Raw genomic sequence first — 23,143 nt, forward strand, 5'->3', positions numbered from 1 at the left:
TCCTCAAGAGGTGGGAATACCAGACCACTTGACCTGCCTCCTGAGAAATCTTTGTGCAGGTCAAGCCGCGAACAGTTAGAAATTGACATGGAACAACAGACTGGTTCTAAATCAGGAAAGGAGGACGTCAAAGCTGTGTTGTCACCCTGCTTATTTAACTTCTATGCAGAGTACATCATAGAAACACTGGGCTGGATGAAGCACAAGCTGGAATCAAGATTGCCGAGAAAAATATCAATAACCTCAGATATGCAGATAACACCACCCTTATGGCAGAAAGCAAAGGAGAACTAAAGAACCTCTTGATGAAAGTGAAAGAGGAGAGTGAAAAAGTTGGCTTAAAACTCAACATTCAGAAAACTAAGATCATGGCATCCAGTCCCATCATTTCATAGCAAATAGATGGGGAAAAAGTGCAAACAGTGGCAGACTTTATTTTGGGGGGCTCCAAAATCACTGCAGATGGTGACAGCAGCCATGAAATTAAAAGACACTTGCTCCTTGGAAGAAAAGTTACGGCCAACCTAGACAACATATTAAAAAGCAGAGACATTACTTTGCCAACAAAGGTTCATCTAGTCAATGCTATGGTTTTTCCAGTGGTCATGTATGGATGTGAGAGTTGGACTATAAAGAAAGCTGAGCACCAAAGAATTGATGCTTTTGAACTGTGGTGTTGGAGAAGACTCTTGAGAGTCTCTTGGACTGCATGGAGATCCAACCAGTCCATCCTAAAGGAAATCAGTCCTGAATATTCATTAGAAGAATTGATGCTGAAGCTGAAACTCCAATACTTTGGCCACCGGATGCGAAGAACTGACTCATTTGAAAAGACCCTGATGCTGGGAAAGATTGAGGGCAGGAGAAGGGGATGACGGAGGAGGAGATGGTTGGATGGCATCACTGACATTATGGACATGAATAAGTCCATAAGCTTACTCTTGAGTAAGCTGTGGGAGTTGGTGATGGACAGGGAAGCCTGGCATGCTGCAGTCCATGGGGTCGCAGAGCATCCGACACGACTGAGCTGACTGGTATAAGAAATACTAACTTGACCTTAAATATGCACTATCACCCTTTCCCCATATTATAACATGCAAAGGAAAAAAAAACTATAATTGAAAGGATCTTATTCTGAGTAGTTAAAAATGAGATACAGCTCCCCTAGTTCACAATATCTAATGCAGAGACAGCTGGTATACAAGAAAGACCAGCTGACGTAATCAAAGGGTAGCTTTGCCCAAAAAACATAGGTTTTTCCTTCTGTCACTGTATTCTCTTTGGCCACTTGCTGAGCAGTCTCAGGTGTACTTGCTGTAGCACAGCAGGGCAGGTATGGGACCCAGTGTTCCTAGTAAGGTCTGTGGGTCATGTACACTTTATCATGGGAACCAAAGCACAATAGGTATGGAAAGACCTAGCCAGTTGTCTGGGACCAGCATGAACACCAACACGTATTATCCCTTACCTGGATAAAGGTCACATTTCTGCGAGAAGGAAGAAATTCTTAGCTGGACATCTACATGTGCTTTATCTGTACATTCACCAATATCCTGTTTTTTAAAAAGCATATAAGACCATAAATTAAAAATGTTTTTAAGAATCTTTAAATGACTAGTAAAATTAAAATTAGGATGTTGACTCTGCAAATTATTGTATAGAGAAAAACAAAGCAAAACATAGTCTATATGCAAAACACAAAAAAAAGAAACAATGAAAAAGTAGCACCACCACCAACAAATACACACACAAACACACAGAGACATGAAATAAGATGACAAGAATACCTAATGTAGAAATAGTAGCTATACAAGTGAGTGGGTAACATTTTCTTTTAGCAAGACAGAGGCTTTCAGATTAAGTTAAAACCAAAGTCAAGGTACTTCATCTTTAAGAATAATAGCATATAATAAAAAACATAATGAAAGATTAAACATAATGGCAAGGGACTTTCTGTGGTGGTCTAGTCATTAAGTCCCCATGCTTCCACTCCAGGAGGCATGGGTTTGATTCCTGGTTGGGGAACTAAGATCCTACAGGCTGGGTAGCACAACCAAAAAATTCAAAAAATTTTAATAGAGTAAAATAAACATCAAGGATAAGCAAAGCCATATGAAGCAAGGGTTAAGTCACTCAGTCATGTCTGACTCTTTGTGATCCCATGGACAGTAGCCTGTCAGACTCCTCTGTCCATGGGATTCTCCAGGCAAGAATACTGGAGTGGGTTCCCATTTCCTACTCCAGGGGATATTCCTGACCCAGGGATGGAATCTGTGTCTCTTGTGTCTCCTGCATTGGTAGGCAGATTCTTTACCAACTGCATCACCACCCAAAACACAGAAATAGCTTTATTCTAAAAGATATTTGGTGAGGTATTAATTATAATAAAAACAGAAACAACATATTTTGTTGCTTTTGAACATAGGACCAAAAATAGGAAGGTAATTTAAAAAGCAATCTATGGTATCTTCACTAGGATATTAAAAGTTATTTAAAAAGAAGTTTATCAAGAGTTTTAAAGACATAGAAAAAAATGTAGCATATAAAGTAATTATAACTAATAAAACACACACATAAAACCAGTCAAAATTGGCCATATTCCCCACCAAAAAAGATAAGAAGGAAATACACTCAGATAACTTTGAGTGTTTGGATATATGATGTAACATTATTTTTTTCCTTTGTTTTCTTATTGTGTTGAAGATGCCTATAAATGTATATTTCCAACAAAAGAACACACATGAATATAACAAATGTCATGTTTTTTAAAGATATAGGAAATACCACATTTACAATACCTTAATTCTGGATGGGGACAAGTATACTGGAGGTAACTCAAAAGTTCTCAGTATCACCAGCACCTTTGGTCTACCTGAGAAACTTTTGATCATCTGACCCCAGACCAATGAAATCAGAAGGTCTGGGGGAATGGTTTGGGAATAGGTGTTTTTAAAGCTAGGCTAGTGATTCTAAGGTGTAACATGACTGAGAACTACTTAGGAAACTCCTTAAATCTTTGCTTTTCAAATTTTAATGTGCAGATGAATTGCCTGAGAATCTTGTTACTGATAATATGGAGATTCTCATTCAGTAGATGTAGGTGGACTTGAGATTCTACTTTTCCAAGAAGCTCCTTGGTGTTGCTGATGCTGCTGGTCTGTGGACCACACTTTGAATAGCAAGGCCTTAAATCTTACCAATTGTGGGCAAAATAATTCATTTGCATTTTATGTTCTTTAATTAGTGTAATAACTCTGTGAGATAGATACTATTATTCTTCACGATTTTACAGATGAAGAAGTGAAGGCTTAGGAAAATTGTACCAAAATCTGACTGGCTTTGTTACCTCAACCAGCCTTTGCATTTCTGTGTTGCAAAGCGAAAACTTAACTGGGGCTTTTATAAACAGATGCAGCAAGATTAAAGCTAGATAACATTTAGGCCTATATAACCTCAATTTGAAGCTAAGCATAAAAAACAGAAGATGTTATAGATGCTTAAAAGGCCAGATTCAATTCAAACTGACAAAGTTACACAGTGACTAGAACCTATGATTTTAGAGGGTTTCTCTCTTCTCTCTTTTTTTTTTTTTAACTATTTTTAAAAATTCTGGTAAAATATATATACAATTTGCCATCTTGACCATTTTAAAAATTATTTATTTACTTGTGGCTGTACTTGGGCCTGTGCTGCTGTACGGGCTCTTCTCTAGTTGCAGCTACTCTCTGGCTGCCGTCCAGGCTTCTCACTGCAGTGGCTTCTCTCGTTGTAGAGTACAGGCTTTAGGGTGCTTGGGCTTCAGTAGTTGCAACTCCCGGGCTCTAGAGCACAGGCTCAGTATTTGGGGTGCACCAGCCTAGCTGCTCTGCAGCATGTGGGGTATTCCCTGGTCAGGGATTGAACCCATGTCTCCTGCATTAGCAGGCAGATGGCTTTACCACTGAGCCACCAGGGAAGCTCCTTAACCTTTTTTTTTTTTTTTCCTTAACCATTTTTAAGTGTATAATTCAGGGACATTTTACAGAGTTGTGAAACCATCCCTATTATCTATTTCTAATAGTTCTCATCACCTAGAATGACTAGGCGAACAGACTTGCAGCCACTCCTTGCTTAAAGCACAGCCTTCTGCTAAAGTGCATATACCCCTGGAAAGGACCTTATGCCTGATCATCTTAACATGCATTAACTCCTGCCACCTTTAGATGCTCTCTTTTAACATAATTTTGGTTCAGTAATAAGATATCATCCTACAAAGGATCACTAAAGGAGAGAGACTCAGGATGTATTTATTAAAGAGAAAAGTAGGGGAGGGAGGGTAAGAAAACAAGCAGAGACAGTTGGAAGTATTGTCCTGGGAAGAGTTCAGAAGCCTTGTAAGGCTGTTGAGCACACAGAAGGAAATAGAGATAGGAAAGCATGAAGACATGAAAAGACAAGCTTAACTGTGGCATCGTTTTGTCTCAGGCTATTGCTAGTCCCTGGATATATCTGTAGATGCTTATTGCCAGGTGTGTAGACTCTGACCCCTGGGTAAGCAGCTTGACAGGTGACGTGAGTTTCAGATTCTCAATGGGACAGTAAACAGAACTGTTGAATGTCATCTAAAATTTTAGTGACCAAGTCTTCCTGTACAGCTGAGTTTCCACACCTGTAAATACTGGACACAAAAGGCTAAGAACTTTATAATTAGATTTTTTGCCTACTTACACCACTTGAAAGGGACTTGCAGTCTGCAGTTAAGAATGAAAATTCCTCCTTGGAACAATTAGTTTGTGCAATTGAGTAATTAATTTCATAGTTCCATCCAGCCACCACCTGAAACAATTTTGGATTAAATATTTAAAGGTCAGTTTAAACATTATTCACAGTGTTAGAAGGAGCTTAGAATAATATCTGGCATTTAGTAAGTGCTCAAAAAATACAAACTATTGTTATTACTAGGCAAAAATCATTACCAAATTAATATTGAGCACTTTATGATGCTCACACCCTTCAACACAACACACACATACAGCTACACATCTGAAAATGAAAAGCAATTTATAGATAGAGTTACTGTATTTTCTTAAGTAAGACCTAGCAATATTTCCTCTGTGGGCAGCACGAAAAAAAATAATCTGTTAAATTTTATAAAATATTAATAATGCTTTTCTAGATGGATAAAGAAAACTTGGGAGCTGGAGTGGCTTTAACCAGTAGGTCCTTAGGCTCCCAGATGGCCAGGCAGTAAGATTTCTCCTGCTTTATCTGAGGTGGGTCCCACCCTGATAGCTGGATATGAACAGAACGAGTAGAGCTTGCATCTTGCATGAAGGCAAGCTCCAGAAGGTCAGCTAAAGGTCAATTTAAAAGCAAGGAATGCTACTGACCAAAGTGAGTCCTCCATAATTAGAGGCTGAAATTCAAGGGGCCCAGTCAACTGTCAGTAAAGGCTTCAATGGAAAAACCAGATTTTTCCATTGAAATTAATATTAATACAAGTAGATATTAATACAAGTATTTGCTCTTTTCTCTGATGAAACCGAGACTATAATTTAGAGGGTACCCAGCAACTGTGCCAACCTTTTTAGGTATATTTTAATATTGGGGGTCATGTTTGCCTCATGATAGCTAGGTGATGATAGAGTCTTCTTAAAATCCTAAGGCCAGAATGACTTTTTTTTTCACCAATGACTTTTCCGTTTCATAGCACAAGCAGAGCTGACCACCCATTCATTAAAACCAAATCTCCCAGGAAGAAAGTCTGATTAGCCTCCTTTCCCCTCTTTACACATTGCAGCATCCAAATCACTGTGCCTATGGAGAAAGCCTTTGTTCCCCCAAGCGGGTCATATGAGAACATGGAAGAGTTCCTCACCACCACCTGTGGAATCATATTGTCCTCTGGCCAAAGATTTATTTTAGGTAAAGAAATTCTAAACCTTAAAGGTCTAACACATTTTAGCAATACTATGGCAAAAGAAAACTTAAAGAACAGACCTGTTTTTGGGCTCTTTTTACTTCTTTCAGATCAAAGAGGTGAGAATGATTGGTGTTGTTGTTAAAATATTGGATAGCATATCTCAGAACAGGCTCCAAGTCGGGGCTGTTAGTAGATATGGGATGCACACAGCCAAGGCACTCATACTGGGCTGTCACCACGGGGCCCTCGGCTTGACAAAGAGTAGGCAAAACGGCAGCGTTAAGGAACGAAATCTACATTCACATACATTGCCCTGAATAAGTCAGATAATTCATCAATAAAAAGCCTTGATAACAAACTTTCCAGTAAATCCTAGTAAGCACTAGAAAAAGAAAACACAAGACTGCTTTTGAGTCAGAAGGAAGGCCTACCATTCGCTTAGGAACATCTTGTATGCATTCTGTTGTGCATGGTTATTTAAAATTTATTTTAAAGTCACTTAAAATTACAGGAGTGATACACGAATCTATCCTCATAAAAATCAAAACATTACAGATGTATTTTAATTTACTTTGCAGTGTTAATGAAAGCCCCTTGAAGCTGGACTCAGGGTGTAATACATTCTATATCCTTTCTACTGAACAAACATGTATTTCACACCTGCTGTAACATGTCCTGTGCTGAGCCTGGCTGTGTGGATACATAAATTCATTAGTAATGTTCACTGCCATGAAGGAGTTGGACAAAGTCAAGGGGGAGAGACAGAACTGGAGATGGATGATTTCAATATAATTCAGCAAGAACCTGGAAAGGCAGGAGCCCAGAGTAAGCACAGGAAAGGCTTTTCGGAGGAAAAGACTCTGAGCTAACAAGGGTGAAGAGCAGTCAAGGTAAACCTCACAACCCGAGGTGTGAGGCCTGAGGAGAAGGGACAAATGGGTCTGGATGAAGCAGGATGAGGCAGGGACAGAGGTGTGGGACAAGGTGTACACACAGCTTATCAGTTTATAGCAGGAGACAGGGAAGGGTGATTTGAGGTTTGAGCAGTCGGTAGGGAAGCAGGGAAGCAGGCTTCCCTGCTAGCTCAGTTGGTAAAGAATCCTCCAGCAGTGCAGGAGACCTCGCTTCAATTCCTGGGTCAGGAAGATTCCCCAGGAGATGGGATAGGCTTTCCACTTCAGTGTTCTTGGGCTTCCCTAGTGGCTCGTGGCTCAGACGGTAAAGAATCTGCCTGCAATGCTGGAGACCTGGGTTCCACAAAGAGTTGGACACGATTGAGCACAGAACTCAGCATTCAGAAGAGAGACCTCTGTTGTGCAGCCTGAGCTGTGCTCTGTAGGCCTGGATTCCTATCTTCCTGGGTCACCCTCTCCTTTGACGACCCTGGTGTAAGCTATGGCGCCCTCTCCTGGAAGATGCACATACTCACAACTTTCTCCACTCAGCTGGGGGCCTTTCCTAGACCTTCTGAAGTGAATTAAGAATGGAATGCAAGCCCTTGCTGCTGCTGCTGCTGCTGCTGCTAAGTCACTTCAGTCGTGTCCGACTCTGTGCGACCCCACAGACGGCAGCCCACCAGGCTCCCCCGTCCCTGGGATTCTCCAGGCAAGAATACTGGAGTGGGTTGCCATTTCCTTCTCTAGTGCATGGAAGTGAAAAGTGAAAGGAAGTCACTCAGTCATGTCCAACTCTTCACGACCCCATGGACTGCAGCCTACCAGGCTCCTCCGCCCATGGGATTTTCCAGGCAAGAGTACTGGAGTGGGTTGCCATTGCCTTCTCCGATGCAAGCCCTTAGGGAGAAGGAAATGGCAACCCACTCCAGTGTTCTTGCCTGGAGAATCTCAGGGACGGGGGAGCCTGGCGGGCTACAGTACAAGGGGCCGCAAAGAACTGGACACAACTGAGCGACTTAGGACACTTTTCCTGTAAGAACGGGAAGCCACTGAACGAGTTTTAATAAAACAATGTAAAATGTTTAAAAGGAGAGAGTTTGTATTAGATTACCAGTGTTCATAACAGATAGCCTTCACCCCCTGATCAGTGACAGCACATGTGGCCAAAAGGGGAAGTAATGAAGGAGTCCTGGGTCCCTTGACCCTGGGGCTCTCACTATCCAAGGGTGTAAGATCCCTCAGTCAGCAGCTCAACACAACCCCCTTTGCAACTGTGGGTCAGCTTTCTTTCCATAAACGTGTCAGGAAAAATACTTACTGGGAAATATTCATAGCTTTACCCCCTCCTTTCCTTGTAGAAGTTAGATTGAATCAGGATAATGGGCAAAGTTAAAAAACCAGAGGGGATTACATGGGAAAGATGAGAGAAATTACTGATGTGAAAACAAAAAAAGATGAACACAGGAGGTGAAAGGGGGAGATGGAGAAAGCCCAGAGGCTGGTTTGCTTGACCTCAAGGGCAGCTCCCAACTAGGGTAGGAGAAGAGATGGAGCAACCTTCTGAGGGTGAGAAGAGCAGAGAAAGATGCAAACTCAGTTTTTTCGGGTAACCGAATGATTTTTCCACCCCGTCCCAATTTCTAGAGAGACTTTTAAATTAAAATAAAGATTTAAAATTTTGAAATTCCAAAACATATCTGGCCAAAAAGGTTTCAGATAAAGGATTGTGGACCTAGCAATAATTTCTGAAGGTGTAGCTGAGTATTTTTTCTCATGGTACATATGTGCTGTGCTCTGGATAATGTTAAAATCTGCTTACAATATAGAGTTCTTAAGCTGAATAATAAAAAGCTATTCTCATCAGAAAATTTTAATGACTTGTGATTTCTGTTTTGGACTCTCTTTCTTTGAATGCAACTTCTTGCAAGAATGGGAACTCAAGGGATGTAGTTTTTGTGGGTACGCTATGGATGATTAAGGCTGAAATAGAAGAGTCACCACGACAGTGAGGTTCACCAGGGTGGCTGAAGATGCTGTTCTGGAGCTCGCTTGTAAGCAAAGGCCAGTTCCAGAATGGCTTTTGTGACTAACATCACCTAAATGTGTCCATCCTTCTGTACCTGGCACATCTGCCACAAGAGGAAAGGAGCTAACAGTGGTTATCTGTTGATAAGCTGCTCCATACTTAGAATCTAAAGGACTTTCATTTATGAAGGGTCTATTCCAACCACTCTGCTAATTACTAGCTGTGGGATCTTGGGCAAGATACTTGCCTGCTGTGGGCCTTAGTTTCTTCATTTGTGAACTGGGATATTACTATTTGACTCATAGAGTTGTGAGGATTAAATATGTTACTGCATATGAAGTGATTAGAACTGTGGCTGGTAATAAGCGCTCAATAAATGTTAATTGTTACTACTTTTATCTTGACTTCATTCATACATTGCCGGGAGCTGGCATATTGCATATTGAGTGAGGATCTGGAATAGCTCAACTAGAATTCTATCACTGCCGGGGGCCAGCGTGAGGCACTCCGCCCATGGCAAAGGTCATGAGGAAGGAGGCTCGGCATACGCAAAGGCTGGATCGAGCCTCAGGAGTCCCCCTGGAAATTCTCGAGCATCTACCCCCAAAACCAGAGTCTGCCTACTTTCTGCTTTGTGCTTTCACCTACACCTCTGACTTTACAGGGGGCTGTCCCCCACTACCTCTCTCTGAAAAAAGAGTTAGCTTACAGCTCCAGTTAATAATTCCTGGGTGTGACAGTGTTTAACCTACAAACTCCTTTGGAAATCCTCTAGCCTGCCTGAATAGGTTTTTCCGGCCACATGTGATTGTTCAGAGCCTCCCAACTGTGAGAGGCAGGAGATGTTCTAACTGTCTAAACACAGATTCCTTTGAGTAGTTAAAAGATTGATTAGAAATTGTATTGGTGAAGGGTTTTTCACTTATTGGGCCAATGTTTGCTGCTAAGTCTCCATACTCCTTACCTACTGTGTCCTTGGCAGTGTATTGATTGATATGATGGGTGTATAGAAACGTAAAATGCAGCTTTGTCCAATGCTTTTTTGGAGGCTGGTGCCTGACTTTGGAATAATCACCTTTAGAGAAAAATAAGTTTCTTAAAACGTTAACAGGCCTCCGGGCCAGAAGATGATGTCAATCACCTGAACTTTTGCATATGATAAGTTTGAAAGCCTGGCTTCGATTAGGACCAGGAACTGCTGTCCTTGCATGACTCCACCCCTTCCCCCATTATCCTCTATGCACAACTTAAGGTATAAAAACTACTCTGGAAAATAAAGTGCGGGCCTTGTTCACTGAAACTTGGTCTCCCCATGTCACTCTCTCTCTCAAATTCTGGCTGAGTCTCCATCTGGAGCGCGGAACCCGCCACGCTTGCTAATTATGCCTGGGCTTCTAAGATCCGACCTGGGAGGCCTCAGTGTCTCCTCTCCTTCGGGAGAACGGAAGGACGCCTGCGGCCTACGTAAGTGGTGCAAACTTCTTGTCTTGAAGTTTTATTGGTCTCCCGCGTAAACCAAGCTACTCAGCCTCTTTTCTCCACTGAATTTTCCTACTGAGCTATCCTCATTCTATTACTCTTTATATCCTTAATTAACGTTTAATTAAGCAGTTGTTTCCTGACCCTCGCCTATGCCGTCTCTCCTTCGAATACCCTGGATCAGCCGGGGCTGGACCCCGGCAGGTGGCGCCCAAGACAGGCTATTCGAAGGTAAGCTCCCAGCAATTAGGGTCATCAGCCCTATTGTCCCCCCTTCTTGGAACAACTGGGTCATCGGCCCTCTTGTTCCCCCACAGAGCAGTTTGGGTCATCAGCCCTACTGCTCCTCCCTCGGAACAGTTTGGGTCATCAGCCTACTGTTCCTCCCCCGGAACAATCTGGGTCATCAGCCCTATTGTTCTTCCAGTGTTCGGGACGGCTAGGACCCCACTCAAGGGTGCCGCGGATCCCCCTGTAGGATAGACAGGGCGAGAGGAGTGGGAAGTGTTGAAAGTGTTAACGAGTTACACTTAGAGAGAGAAAATGGTTTCTGAAGTTAAAAGGCCAAAGAAAAGCCTGATCTTTTAAAAGCTAAAAGCTTTATCTTCTATTATACTTAATTTTCTGACATGGGTAACACTGAAACTAAGAATGGCAACTCTTTATACAAGTAATCTTGAAACTGTTAAAAAGGCTACTGTTAATTTAGATACTTGGGTGAAGGTAAAAAACAACTAAAAACTTATCCTATAAATATGATTAAAAATGTTCTGGACCCTCGTCATGAGGCTGTGGGATAGCCTATGGGAGAGGCTATAGCGGTGGATGGTAGTGGGTCTCCACCTTCTGCGCAGATCATATTTTCTGCCATTGACAAAGGAAAGGAGGGAGACTGTGCTCTACCTCCCGAGGAAGGAGAGGGCTTTCAGGACGCTGCGGCCGGGCGCCCTGGCGAGCCCCCTCCCCCTCTACACAAACCTTTAAAAATTTATCCAACAATTTCTGATTTAAGGCGACTACCCCACCTCCGCTTGCACCTCCCAGGGCCTAGGAATTCCCCAGTTTACATCCAAAGTCTCCCAGAGCATTGCCTAAAGCTGAAAAAGATAAAAAAAGATTTTTTTTTAAACAAAGGAGCTTTTAAAAAATACACAATATACAGAGCCTGCTCCTTGCACAAAATCCCCTCAGGGGGGGCCTCACCCAAGCAAAAAAAAAAAAAAAAGAGAGAGAGAAAAATAAAAAGAAAAAAGAAAAGAAAATACAGAAAGATCTAAAGATAGAAAAAACTAAAGAGTGAAAAGGAGAGAGGAATGGAGAAGGAAGGAATCAGGGAACGCAGCAAGATAGAGAAAGGAAGAAAAGGAAGTTAAAAAGATACAGAGAAAAAGATAGGGAGAAAAAAAAATTAGGGAAGAGAAGAGGGTAAAGGGAAAGAAACGAAGGAAAGAGAAGGGTAGCGAAAAAGGAAGGGTGAGAGAAAAGTGAGAAAGGCAGGAAGAGAGGGAGAGAGAGAGACAGTAAGAGACGCTGTGACCTGGTGCCCTGGCGAGCTCCCTCCCCCTCTGCGCAAACCTTAAAAAAAAAACAAAAAACAAAAAAAAACAAAAAAAAAACAAACTTATCCACCACTTTCTGATTTAAGGCCATCGCTGCCGCCTCCATTTGCGCCTTCAGGGCCCAAGAGTTCCCCGCTTTTCCCCCAAAGCCTCTCAAAGTGTTGCCTAAGCCTGAGGAAGATAAAGTTTTTGAACAGTGGATCTTTTAAAACAGACTGCACAATATGCGGAGCGTGCTCCTTGGAGAAAACCCCCTCAGGGGGGTCTCACCCAGGCTAAGGGGATTTAGCAACAATATTAACCCCTGACTTTCGGGCATTGTAGGACTTGTGCTAGGGCGTAGCTTGCTTTCTTTTCAAAAAATTTCGGTGGTGCATGATGTAGTAGATTCTGGTTACATTGAGAAATTAAAGTTTTTGATCTCGCCGCATACCAAAACTGTGCAAATTAATAAAGGCCTAAGAGTAACACAGCTTTTGCTTTTACCTTATCAGACAGGAAAAAACTTGACTTCTCAAGCTAAGAGCTACAGACCATTTATATCTAGTGATCTAGCCTTTTGGGTGCAGGAAATTACAGCTCCAAGGCCTTTAAAAGATCTTTTAATTCAAGAAAATAAAATGTCAGGGCTATTAGACACAGGAACAGATGTCTCTTAACATTGCTGGGAAAGACCCAGCTCCTGGGTTGTTGGCCCAGCTCCTGGCCAACACATACTACTGAAAATGAGTTGGTGGGATTAGAGAAAGTGCTTTGTGGGGTGGGAATGCTGTAAAGAAAAAGATGAGGGAGAGTTTAAAACCTTGAAGAGTAGTGAGTTCCCCGTTGCTGGAAGTATTCAAGCAAAGATTAGATGGTTATTTGTCATCTAAAAAGCTATAGACCAGATTTAGGTTACAAAGTGATAACTGGAGAAGCTTATAAAGATGTGCAACACCTCTTTACTTGCTTCTCATATTTAAGTCTGCCAAAAGTTTTAAAAACTGCCCCCTTTGAAGTGCAGAGATTGTTTACTAACTTTAAATGATTTCCAAAAATTATTAGGAGACATTAATTGGATACGCCCACATTTAAAACTGACTACTGCAGATTTAAAGCCTTTGTTTGATTACTTAAAAAGTGATCCTAATTCCAGTTCTAAGAGAAAGTTGACTAAATGAGACAGAGTCAGCTCTTGTTAAAGTAGATGAGACTTTAAATGATCAGTTAATTAGGATTAATATTACCAAAAGATGAGATTAAATTATTCTTGCCACAAAACATACACCTACAAGGCGCTTGTGACAAAAAGGCCCATTGGTTCCATCTATCAGTGACCCCAAGAAAAATAGTTTTATCTTTTCCCAGCTTGGTGGCACAATTAATTATAAAAGGAAAAAAGAAGTGTGGAACTTTTTAGAAAAGAAGTAGCAAATATAGTAATTCCATTCAATAAGGATCAACTGCAAGTCTTTTACAAAATAGTGATAATTGGCAAGTTGCCCTGATAGATTTCAGGGGTCAAATTTTGTTTCATTTGCCCTCAAGCCCCCACAGTAGTTAAAAGTTCAAAAATGTTAGATTGGAAGTTTGAGGATACCTGTGGAACTTTCCAACCCTATGTAGTTCCTACGTTCCCCTTTACCCTATGGGGGAGGGCTGTCTGAAATAGGAGATACTCAGAGAAGGGTTTTCTCAATTTCTTAGTTATCAACAGGCAGTACAATTAACAATACTTTATATATTGTTATAAATACATAATATAAATATATTTGCCTAATTACAGTTTGCCTAATTAGGAATGGGTAGAAATAAAACATAATAAAGGTATACCTAATTTTATTTATAGATCTATACTTAATTAATTTGTATATAAATTAATGTGTATACTATATATGCACATTATATATATACTGTATAATTAAATATATATTGCAGTAATGTAATGTGTGTGTGGCTGATATTAATTGGTATAGATTGATGTGCTGTGATGATATATGTTCTATATACTGTATAATTATATATGTGTGACATGTACTATTGCAGTACATTGGTTTGTGTAGAGGGGGAGGGGGCTCGCCAGGGCGCCCGGCCGCAGCGTCCTGTAAGCCCTCTCCTTCCTCGGGAGGTATTAGCTGTGTACGTGTTGTATTGCTGTAATATATATTAATTAACATATTAATTATACAGATTAATTCAAGTATATTGATTTATATATATTATATGTCAATAAGTTTATACTTGTTGCCATATATAAATACATATATAAATACATTTTGCATTTAGGTATATCTGTATACTAAAATGAGATAAGGAGGTTATACATTTATTATTTAAATTTATACAGAGACCTAAACTAAACATTAGACCTAAATTAACATATCCCTAACTTTATGTTGTTAAAATGTAAATTTTAAAAATTTTAAAAATTAAATTGACAACTGCTTGACAATTCCTTTGCCATAAAACCCTCATAGGTGTAATTGGGGAAGCCAGACAAAAAATTGATTTTATGGCAAAACGGCCCCCTAGAGTGGGTCCATCTTCCGGCTCAAACTAAAAAAGTAGCGGCTTCTTATCCAGGATTGATAGCTACTTTGATACTAAAGGAAAAAAGCGGAACATTAAATTACTTGTTAAAGAGCCATCAGAAATTGTAATTCCATATAATAAAGAACAACTTGATGCTCTTCTAATGTTTGATGAGGATTGGCAGATTGCTATAGGAAATTATTTTGGCCAAATTCTGCATCATTTACCTTCACATGTTTTGCTAAATTTTATGTCTAAACACCTGGTTATTTTCCCTGTTAGATGTAAATACTCTCCCATCTCAGATGCTCAAATGGTTTTTACTGACGGGTCTGCTAATGGCAGAGCTTCTATAGTTACAAAAGATCAGCGTAAAGTTTTACATACGCAGGAGACTTCGGCCCAGAGAGCTGAACTCACAGCTGTTATAGAGGCTTTTATTATGTTTGCAGATGAGGAATTTAACCTTTATTCTGATTCTCAGTATATTGTCAGGTTGTTTCCACACATTGAAACTGCGGTTTTGCCTGAAAATAAAACTACCATATTTCATTTGTTAACTAAATTACAGCAACAAATTTGGAAAAGAAATAAAATATTTTTCATTGGACACATTCGGGCTCATTCCGGATTGCCCGGCCCTTTAAATGCCTTTAATGATTTGGCTGACTTGTTAACCAGAAATACAGTGGCTACTGTGATTGAGGAGGCCAGAGCCTCTTACTTACTTCATCATCAATATGCTACTGCTTTAAGATATCAATTCCAAATTCCCAGAGAGACTGCTTGAGAGATTGTGCGTTCTTGCTTATATTGCCCCACTATTTGTAGTAATCTACCTATGGGAGTTAATCCTCACGGTCTCAAACCTAACGTATTCTGGCAAATGTATGTAACTCATGTCTCTTCATTTGGAAAACTGTCTTTTGTTCATGTAACTGTAGATATCTTTTATCACGTTATTATTGCAACTGCTCATACCAGAGAGGCAGGTAAAGATGTGATACAACATCTCTTTACTTGTTTTTCATATTTAGGCCTGCCAAAAACTCTGAAAACTGACAATGCTCCTGCTTACACTTCTAAGTCTTTTCAGAAATTTTGTATAAAGTTTCAAATTAAACATAATACAGGCATCCCTTATTACCCACAGGGACAAGCCATTGTTGAAAGAGCACATCAAACATTAAAAATCCAAATTCAAAAACTAAAAAGAAGGGGAGTTTAAGTATAGCTCTCCCCATCAAATCTTGAAACATGCTCTTTTCGTAATAAATATTCTAAATACTGATCCAGCCGGAACTACTGCAATGCATCGTCATTGGTGGCTGGAGCAATTAAATGCAAAACCATTAGTCAAATGGAAGGACCTCCTCTCAGGACAATGGAAGGGTCCTGACCCATTATTAACTAGCGGTTGAGGATGTGCTTGTATTTTTCCACAGGATGCAGATTCTCCAATTTAGACAGGCTGATTCGCCATGTTGCAGTCCCCCAGACATCCAGTTCACCCATTGCTTCGATCACAAAAGAGGAGCCTGCCAGAAGGGGAAGCAAGATAAACATCGAGATCCCGGCGGGACCGACGGGGCTGCTGCAGCGCGAACTCCAACCAGAAAATAATTCTACTTATTCTGTTTTGGCTTGTCTACCCTCTCCTTATGTTTTTCTCTTTACCAATGATTCTGGAAAACTTAATGTACATGTGACTTTTCACTGGTGGACCCAATGTAGTGACTTGTGAACAATGTATGCTCTCATCTTGTTTAAACCCTCAATATAATGTTTGCTCCTTTGTAGTGTTACAACGTCCACCTTATCTTATGATGTAACCACTTATTGATATGTTAATTATGGTCTCGCTGTGTTACAACTACAAGATTTAATGTGATCCTGATGGTTTGTGGGCCTACTTATTTTAGGAATATCAGCTTTAATAGCAGCAATTACTTCTGTTACTGCGGCAGCAATATCATTGACTCAACAAGTGCATACTGCCCAATATGTTGATACCATGTCTAAAAATATTTCTCTAACTCTAGCAACACAGGAAGCTATAGATAGAAAGTTGGAGATGAGGGTAGACGCCTTAAAAGAGGCAATAATGCATACTGGGACTGAGTTACAGGCTTTAAAAGTGAAAATGGCTTTGTCTTGCCACGCTGATTACCGGTGGATATATGTGACATCTTTAAAGGTAAATGAGACAGATTATGAATGGGAGAAAATAAAAAATCATATCTCAGGTGTTTGGAACAGCTCTGACATTGGCCTGGACTTAGGGAAACTTCATAATCAAATACAGACCCTGGAACACTCTCGACTGGATTTTACCGCCGCTGGAGCAGCTAATGACTTTTTTCACACTTTCTCTAACTTCTTTTCAGGAAAAAACATTCTGTCTAATATCCTTGGACACATCGCTGCTGGTGCTTTAATTTTGCTTCTCATATTCATTCTTCCTTGTATTGTCAGGATTCTTCGGCAGAACATTCAGAAGCGACTGTTTTAAGAAATAAAAAAGGGGGAGATGCCGGGAGCTGGCATATTGCATATTGAGTGAGGATCTGGAATAGCTCAACTAGAATTCTATCACTGCCAGGGGCCAGCGTGAGGCACTCCGCCCATGGCAAAGGTCATGAGGAAGGAGGCTCGGCATACGCAAAGGCTGGATCGAGCCTCAGGAGTCCCCCTGGAAATTCTCAAGCATCTACCCCCAAAACCAGAGTCTGCCTACTTTCTGCTTTGTGCTTTCACCTACACCTCTGACTTTATGGGGAGCTGTCCCCCACTACCTCTCTCTGAAAAAAGAGTTAGCTTACAGCTCCAGTTAATAATTCCTGGGTGTGACAGTGTTTAACCTACAAACTCCTTTGGAAATCCTCTAGCCTGCCTGAATAGGTTTTTCCGGCCACATGTGATTGTTCAGAGCCTCCCAACTGTGAGAGGCAGGAGATGTTCTAACTGTCTAAACACAGATTCCTTTGAGTAGTTAAAAGATTGATTAGAAATTGTATTGGTGAAGGGTTTTTCACTTATTGGGCCAATGTTTGCTGCTAAGTCTCCATACTCCTTACCTACTGTGTCCTTGGCAGTGTATTGATTGATATGATGGGTGTATAGAAACGTAAAATGCAGCTTTGTCCAATGCTTTTTTGGAGGCTGGTGCCTGACTTTGGAATAATCACCTTTAGAGAAAAATAAGTTTCTTAAAACGTTAACAGGCCTCCGGGCCAGAAGATGATGTCAATCACCTGAACTTTTGCATATGATAAGTTTGAAAGCCTGGCTTCGATTAGGACCAGGAACTGCTGTCCTTGCATGACTCCACCCCTTCCCCCATTATCCTCTATGCACAACTTAAGGTATAAAAACTACTCTGGAAAATAAAGTGCGGGCCTTGTTCACTGAAACTTGGTCTCTCCATGTCACTCTCTCTCTCAAATTCTGGCTGAGTCTCCATCTGGAGCGCGGAACCCGCCATGCTTGCTAATTATGCCTGGGCTTCTAAGATCCGACCTGGGAGGCCTCAGTGTCTCCTCTCCTTCGGGAGAACGGAAGGACGCCTGCGGCCTACGTAAGTGGTGCAAACTTCTTGTCTTGAAGTTTATTGGTCTCCCACGTAAACCAAGCTACTCAGCCTCTTTTCTCCACTGAATTTTCCTACTGAGCTATCCTCATTCTATTACTCTTTATATCCTTAATTAACGTTTAATTAAGCAGTTGTTTCCTGACCCTCGCCTACGCTGTCTCTCCTTCGAATACCCTGGATCAGCTGGGGCTGGTCCCCGGCAATACATTATTATGATTACATCTTCAGATATATCATCTAGTTTCATCCTAAAGAATGATACAGAGTGGGAATTATTGTTATCTCCTTTCACAGGTAAGGAAAAACGAAGAAAGTGAGAGCTTTGAAAGATTCCAGGCCGGATCTGACTGAAAACCTGTGCTTTTCTCATGCTAGGACGCTACCCACAGTTGAGGCCTGTTCTGTCTTCTCATTCTTTCGTACATACCTAATACAACGCAGCTCCTGAGGAAGAGAATCCAGATAACACCAAGGGGATGATTGGCATGAGCCTGGGCCCACCTCAGGAGTCTGACGCGCCTCCCCTCCAGCGCCCCCACAAGGCTGCAAATGGTATCGCCACTGCTGCCCTCAGGTAAAAGGTTTTTGGCACCATACGAAATGGTTCGTTTCCCCCCAGGTCAGCTCCAGCAAACACATCAGCTACCTGGAGTGATCAGGCAGGTCTGGATAGCAACGGAGAACTTCATATTCCCTCTCTTGGCCACGGTCGCTGTGCACTCTCCTGTGGCCTAGGGGGGAAAAAAGATTGAAAAAAAGATTTATCCTAATCTTTCAGATGAAATCCACTTAGTACTATTGCTAAATATGGCTTTCCTTTTTAAAATCTTGTCAAGGTTTTTTTTCCTAAGCTGAGTTTTGAGACACAAGAATAAGTATTTTTCAGCCAAATCATTATTTTTTAAAAGTCACCAATATTCATGAGATAGAGGAGAGGCACTCTAAATGATGAGGTTTTAAAGTATGAATCTTTGTTTTGAGCCCTGGAGATATTTCCTTTCCATCAAGATGCACACCATGGCTGTGAATCAGCCTGCTAAACTCTCCTCTTGATTAACCTCTCAATTTCAGTGTTCAAACTGCATCCAGGAAGCCAGGGTTTTGACATAGAAGAAATGGCTCCCTGGATTATGAGGAGATTGGCTTGGTTCCTGGCAGGCAGCTTCACAATCTCCCTCAATTATTATGGCCAAACCAGCAGCTGTGCTGTGCCAGGGCAGGGTAGGCATTAAGTTAAGACCCTTTGTTATTAAAACAAAATCATTTACATAATGTGTCTCATTTTTTTCCTTCAACAAGCTCATGGAGTCAATTTGATCTCCCCTTGCAAGGGAGCACACTGGTTCCAAGTGATCAGCTGGTTGAAGGTAGAGCAGGATTTGTACTCAGGACTGTTCAGTTGAAGCAGCCACACTCTCCACTCACCAGCCCCAGATCTCAGCCAAGTATTGATCTGTTGCCTCTCTGGGCCTGGCCCACATATCCCTGTTGGTCATTAGAGTCCCCTTCCTGTGAGAGGGCTTTCTCCATGTTTAACTGCAGGCCTCTCTACGCCCCTTCCACCTATGTGAGAATACAGACATCAAGCATTTGGCTGTTCCACACAGCTGAGGGTGTATGCGCATCCTATAAAAGCAGCCAGCAATATTAATCATCTCCAGCACCGGTGGACAAGTCTGGCACACTTGGCAGAGAAAAATGGAGCCTCAGGAACGGTCAACACACTCACAGCTTGTGCAGAGTCCTTGTAGTCACAGTCCTGCCAAGTTTTGTTACTTTGAAAAGGACAGTCGCCCTCCTTGATTTGGTACTTCAAGGAATAAAATGTGTCAGGATTATCCTGAAAAACAGCAACCATGGATAGGTAGGTCTCATCTAACTGACCCAATAACACATCATTTGAGATCTGGTACAGTTATGAATATTTGACCTCTATTTGATTCAACTAAGGCAAAAACATTAATTAAAATACTGAAAAAATATTGAAAGTTTATAAATATTTGCTTGGAAGAAATTCAAAATATACTATTTACAAATATACATATTTTTAAGTTACAACGTAGATCCATAGTATTAGCCTATTTTTGTAGAAACCAATTTATACATAAATATATGATTTTTAAAAGTCTGGAAAACTATGCAGTGAAACTATTAAAATACGTGTGTTTCAGTGGTGGGAGTTCTCTTTCGCTTTTCTCTTTAAACAAACATTCCTGAATTATCTATTTTTTAAAACAAACATCTATCATTTTTACAATTAGAAAACAAACCATACACCTTTTTAAACTTTCCCAAAAAAGTAACTGTTATCTGGATGGTGAGATTAATTATGAATAATTTTAGTATTTTTGTTTGCATCGTTTTGCTTTCTATTTAGTCTAGCATGTCATGAAATAATAAATAAACCTTTTAAAGTTTAAAGGTGCTGAGTTAGACAAGCTTCCAGATGCAAAGTCTGGGACCTCAGAGAGGATGTTGCCCAGCTTTTCAGTTGGGAGGTGAGAGTAGGGAGGCCCCAGGTGGATGGCATATGGCTTAGGCAGCCTCCCCACCTTGGAAAGGCAGAGCCAGCCCAGGATTCCAGGTCTCCTGACTTACTGGAAAGTGCTCTCTCCACATCTCTGGGAGATGATGTCATTAGACAAAATAGACTCTGAGGTTCCTTTCAGGTTTCAGATTTTAATAAAACCTAAGTGATCATGGTATAGGCAGTGTCCACATGGCAAAGTGAAGATGAACAGTGATTCTATGGACATTGTAGAATAAACTAGAATAAACCACATTTGCCATGGATGTCAACCAATAAAGACAACACCAATAACCTGTTGCTAGAGAACCCTAGGACTCACATGCATGCACAAGTTTGTGAAAGAGAAAGACTGGATTTTCAGAAAACAACAACCAAAAAAAACCTCTATCCACTGGAATTTTTCCTGTCTCCTCATCATATCAATAGCTGTTTGTTTTTTTTTTCCTCCACCAAACTAATCGATTGCTTAACTATCACAGAAACACAGTGTTTTATAGTGAAATTCATTTAAATAAACTATTGAAAGATTTGTATTTCTTAAAGTCACACACACTGTCAGGCTTTGTCTCCATCCTGTGTGTGTCAATCAGTGATTAAAAAAAAAAAAAAACTAAAACCCAGCTAGAACATGGCTGTTACCTTGATGCATTGAGCCACATTGATTTCAGGATAGATATTTTGTTCAACACAGCTGACTCCTCTTAGACAAACCTTCCTTTTCCCCAAGCATAACTGAGGTTTAGTTGACAAATAAAAGTTGTGTGTACATTGTGCAATGATCACCACAAACAAGCTAATTAACACACCCATCGTTTCACATAGTTACCTTCATTTTTGTGGTGAAACACTCAATCTTTGAACAAATTTCCAGTAAAGCTTTAATAACTAATCACTGCCCTGTGCATTTGATCCTCAGTACCTCGTCATCTTATAACTGGACATTTGTGCCCTTTGACCAGTGTTTCCCCATTTCCTCCACTGCCCGGTTCTGGCAATCACCATTCTACTTTTGGTGTCGGTGAGATGGAATTTTTAGATTCCACACAAGTGAGATTGTATATTTCTTAGATGTACTCCTTTAAGAATGGGCTTTCCTGGTGGCTCAATGGTAAAGAATCCAGGAGATGTGGGTTTGACCCCTGGGTCAGGAAGATTCCCCTAGAGAAGGAAATGGCAACCTACTCCAGTATTCTTTCCTGGGAAATTTCATGGACAGAGGAGACTCGCAGGCTACAGTCCATGGGATTGCAAAAGAGTCGGACATGACTTAGCAATTAAACAACCCCAAAGCTTCCCTTTGATTGTCAGTTCTCTGGTGATTGGGGTGCATATGTGGGGGTGGGGTGGGGTGGGGGGGTGAATGGGGCCTGGGCTCCAAGTGACAGCACAAATCCCAAGTGACCCCAAGGTTAAACACAGCTCACTCACCATTCTGGCGACCTCAGTTACACGGTACAATACAAACTGGTTGCCACTTTTGTTTCCACTGTTATATTTTGTCAGAGCAGTGTCCACAGCTTTAAACACATCCTGGTCGTTGCAGTCGATTTCTTCAGAGGACTCTTGGGTTAAACTTGGTAGCAGCCTGGAACAAAGGAAAAGGATGGTGATTAATTTCATGATTTAACAGTCTCCCTTTAGGAGTTTCACCAGGAATTGGGAGCCAGTTGGGAGCCAAGACACTGATGTTAACTAGCTTCAGCCTCTGTCTCCTCTGGGCTCTGCTCTCTCTGCCCCAGTGCTTTTGGACCCTGGCTGATTCCTGATGTCATGCACTATTTGTCCTATTCCAAAAGGACAAAGGACCCTGGTGGGTCATCCAAACAGATTTCAGGCTGAAACATTACAACACTGGGGTGATTGACCTGCCTGTTTGCATTTGGGGAGCATGTAGGAGCACAGAGCTCATTTCCTGGTGATTGCACAACTTTGTTTAGCAAATCAGAGCAGACTCTCATAAAGGAGGAGGAAAAAAACCCACCAGTCACCTCTGTTATTCCCTTGTGACTTTTGCAAAGCCATTTATGAAGGCCACTGCATTTGACAACAATGCCACAGTAGGTACAATGTGCAGACACCTTTCAGTAACATTTCTCTGCAGGATAACTAGCTGCAGAGAAGAAAGCTGCCAGCAGTCATATTGCAGGCCTGGAGAACCCATGCACAGGGACATAGTGGGTGCTGGGTGGGGGGGGACCCACATCAGGATATTGGTGCAACTAAAAATAAAACATGGACATCCTTTCTGTGGTCTGTGGTCAAGCCAGGCTCTCTCTCCACTCACTTGCATTAGTTCTAGAAAGGAAAATGCTCCTCAAGGGTGGAGACAGAGGAGAACCATAAGAAGAGATTAGTTGGGTGAAGCCCTGCATCCCCAGTCCTTGCTTCTGGTTTGGTGGCTGTGGGTGTCCTTCACTGCCAAGTCTCAGCCACCTGTCTGAGGAAGATCAATTATTCGGGGAAGGGTGGTTTAAGAGTAGGCTAAAGATGAGGGCTAGTCCCTAGAAGATGTTTACCCTCAAGTCTTATCCCCCTCCCCCACAAAAAAGGTGTTTGACTTCTTTGTCGTTGATAGGGCCTCTAGCTCAGCAATTCAGTCTCCCCAAGAGTCCTTGGAAAAGAGGAGTCAGTGTGGACTGAATGGTGGC

The 23,143-nt window shown here is 41.3% G+C and overlaps 1 protein-coding gene and 1 long non-coding RNA gene across 5 annotated transcripts in view; one reads left to right on the forward strand and one right to left on the reverse strand.

The window, feature by feature from the left end:
* The window catches only part of KNG1 (kininogen 1), a 32,691-nt gene extending 10,576 nt beyond the window's left edge, over positions 1-22,115 (reverse strand). For all 3 annotated transcript variants that reach the window (XM_055568796.1, XM_055568795.1, XM_055568794.1), the window contains exons 1-6: positions 21,924-22,115; positions 19,695-19,805; positions 18,612-18,696; positions 5,980-6,152; positions 4,708-4,815; positions 1,469-1,553 (exon numbers count right to left, since the gene is read on the reverse strand). In XM_055568796.1, coding sequence (XP_055424771.1) covers positions 1,469-1,553; positions 4,708-4,815; positions 5,980-6,152; positions 18,612-18,696; positions 19,695-19,805; positions 21,924-22,115 — 754 coding nt within the window. The remainder of the gene's footprint in view (positions 1-1,468; positions 1,554-4,707; positions 4,816-5,979; positions 6,153-18,611; positions 18,697-19,694; positions 19,806-21,923) is intronic.
* Positions 9,267-20,173, forward strand: LOC129643744 (uncharacterized). Of its 2 annotated transcripts, none has more exons than XR_008710478.1 (4): positions 9,267-10,288; positions 15,819-17,950; positions 18,260-18,539; positions 19,508-20,173. It is a non-coding gene; the product is annotated as an uncharacterized LOC129643744 (long non-coding RNA). The 2 variants fall into 2 exon arrangements; XR_008710479.1 differs by having other exon boundaries at positions 18,341-18,539; positions 19,508-20,172.
* Positions 22,116-23,143: the final 1,028 nt, after the last annotated feature.

The sequence above is a fragment of the Bubalus kerabau genome, chromosome 2 (assembly GCF_029407905.1).
Source record: "Bubalus kerabau isolate K-KA32 ecotype Philippines breed swamp buffalo chromosome 2, PCC_UOA_SB_1v2, whole genome shotgun sequence".
Classification (NCBI taxonomy): domain Eukaryota; kingdom Metazoa; phylum Chordata; class Mammalia; order Artiodactyla; family Bovidae; genus Bubalus; species Bubalus kerabau.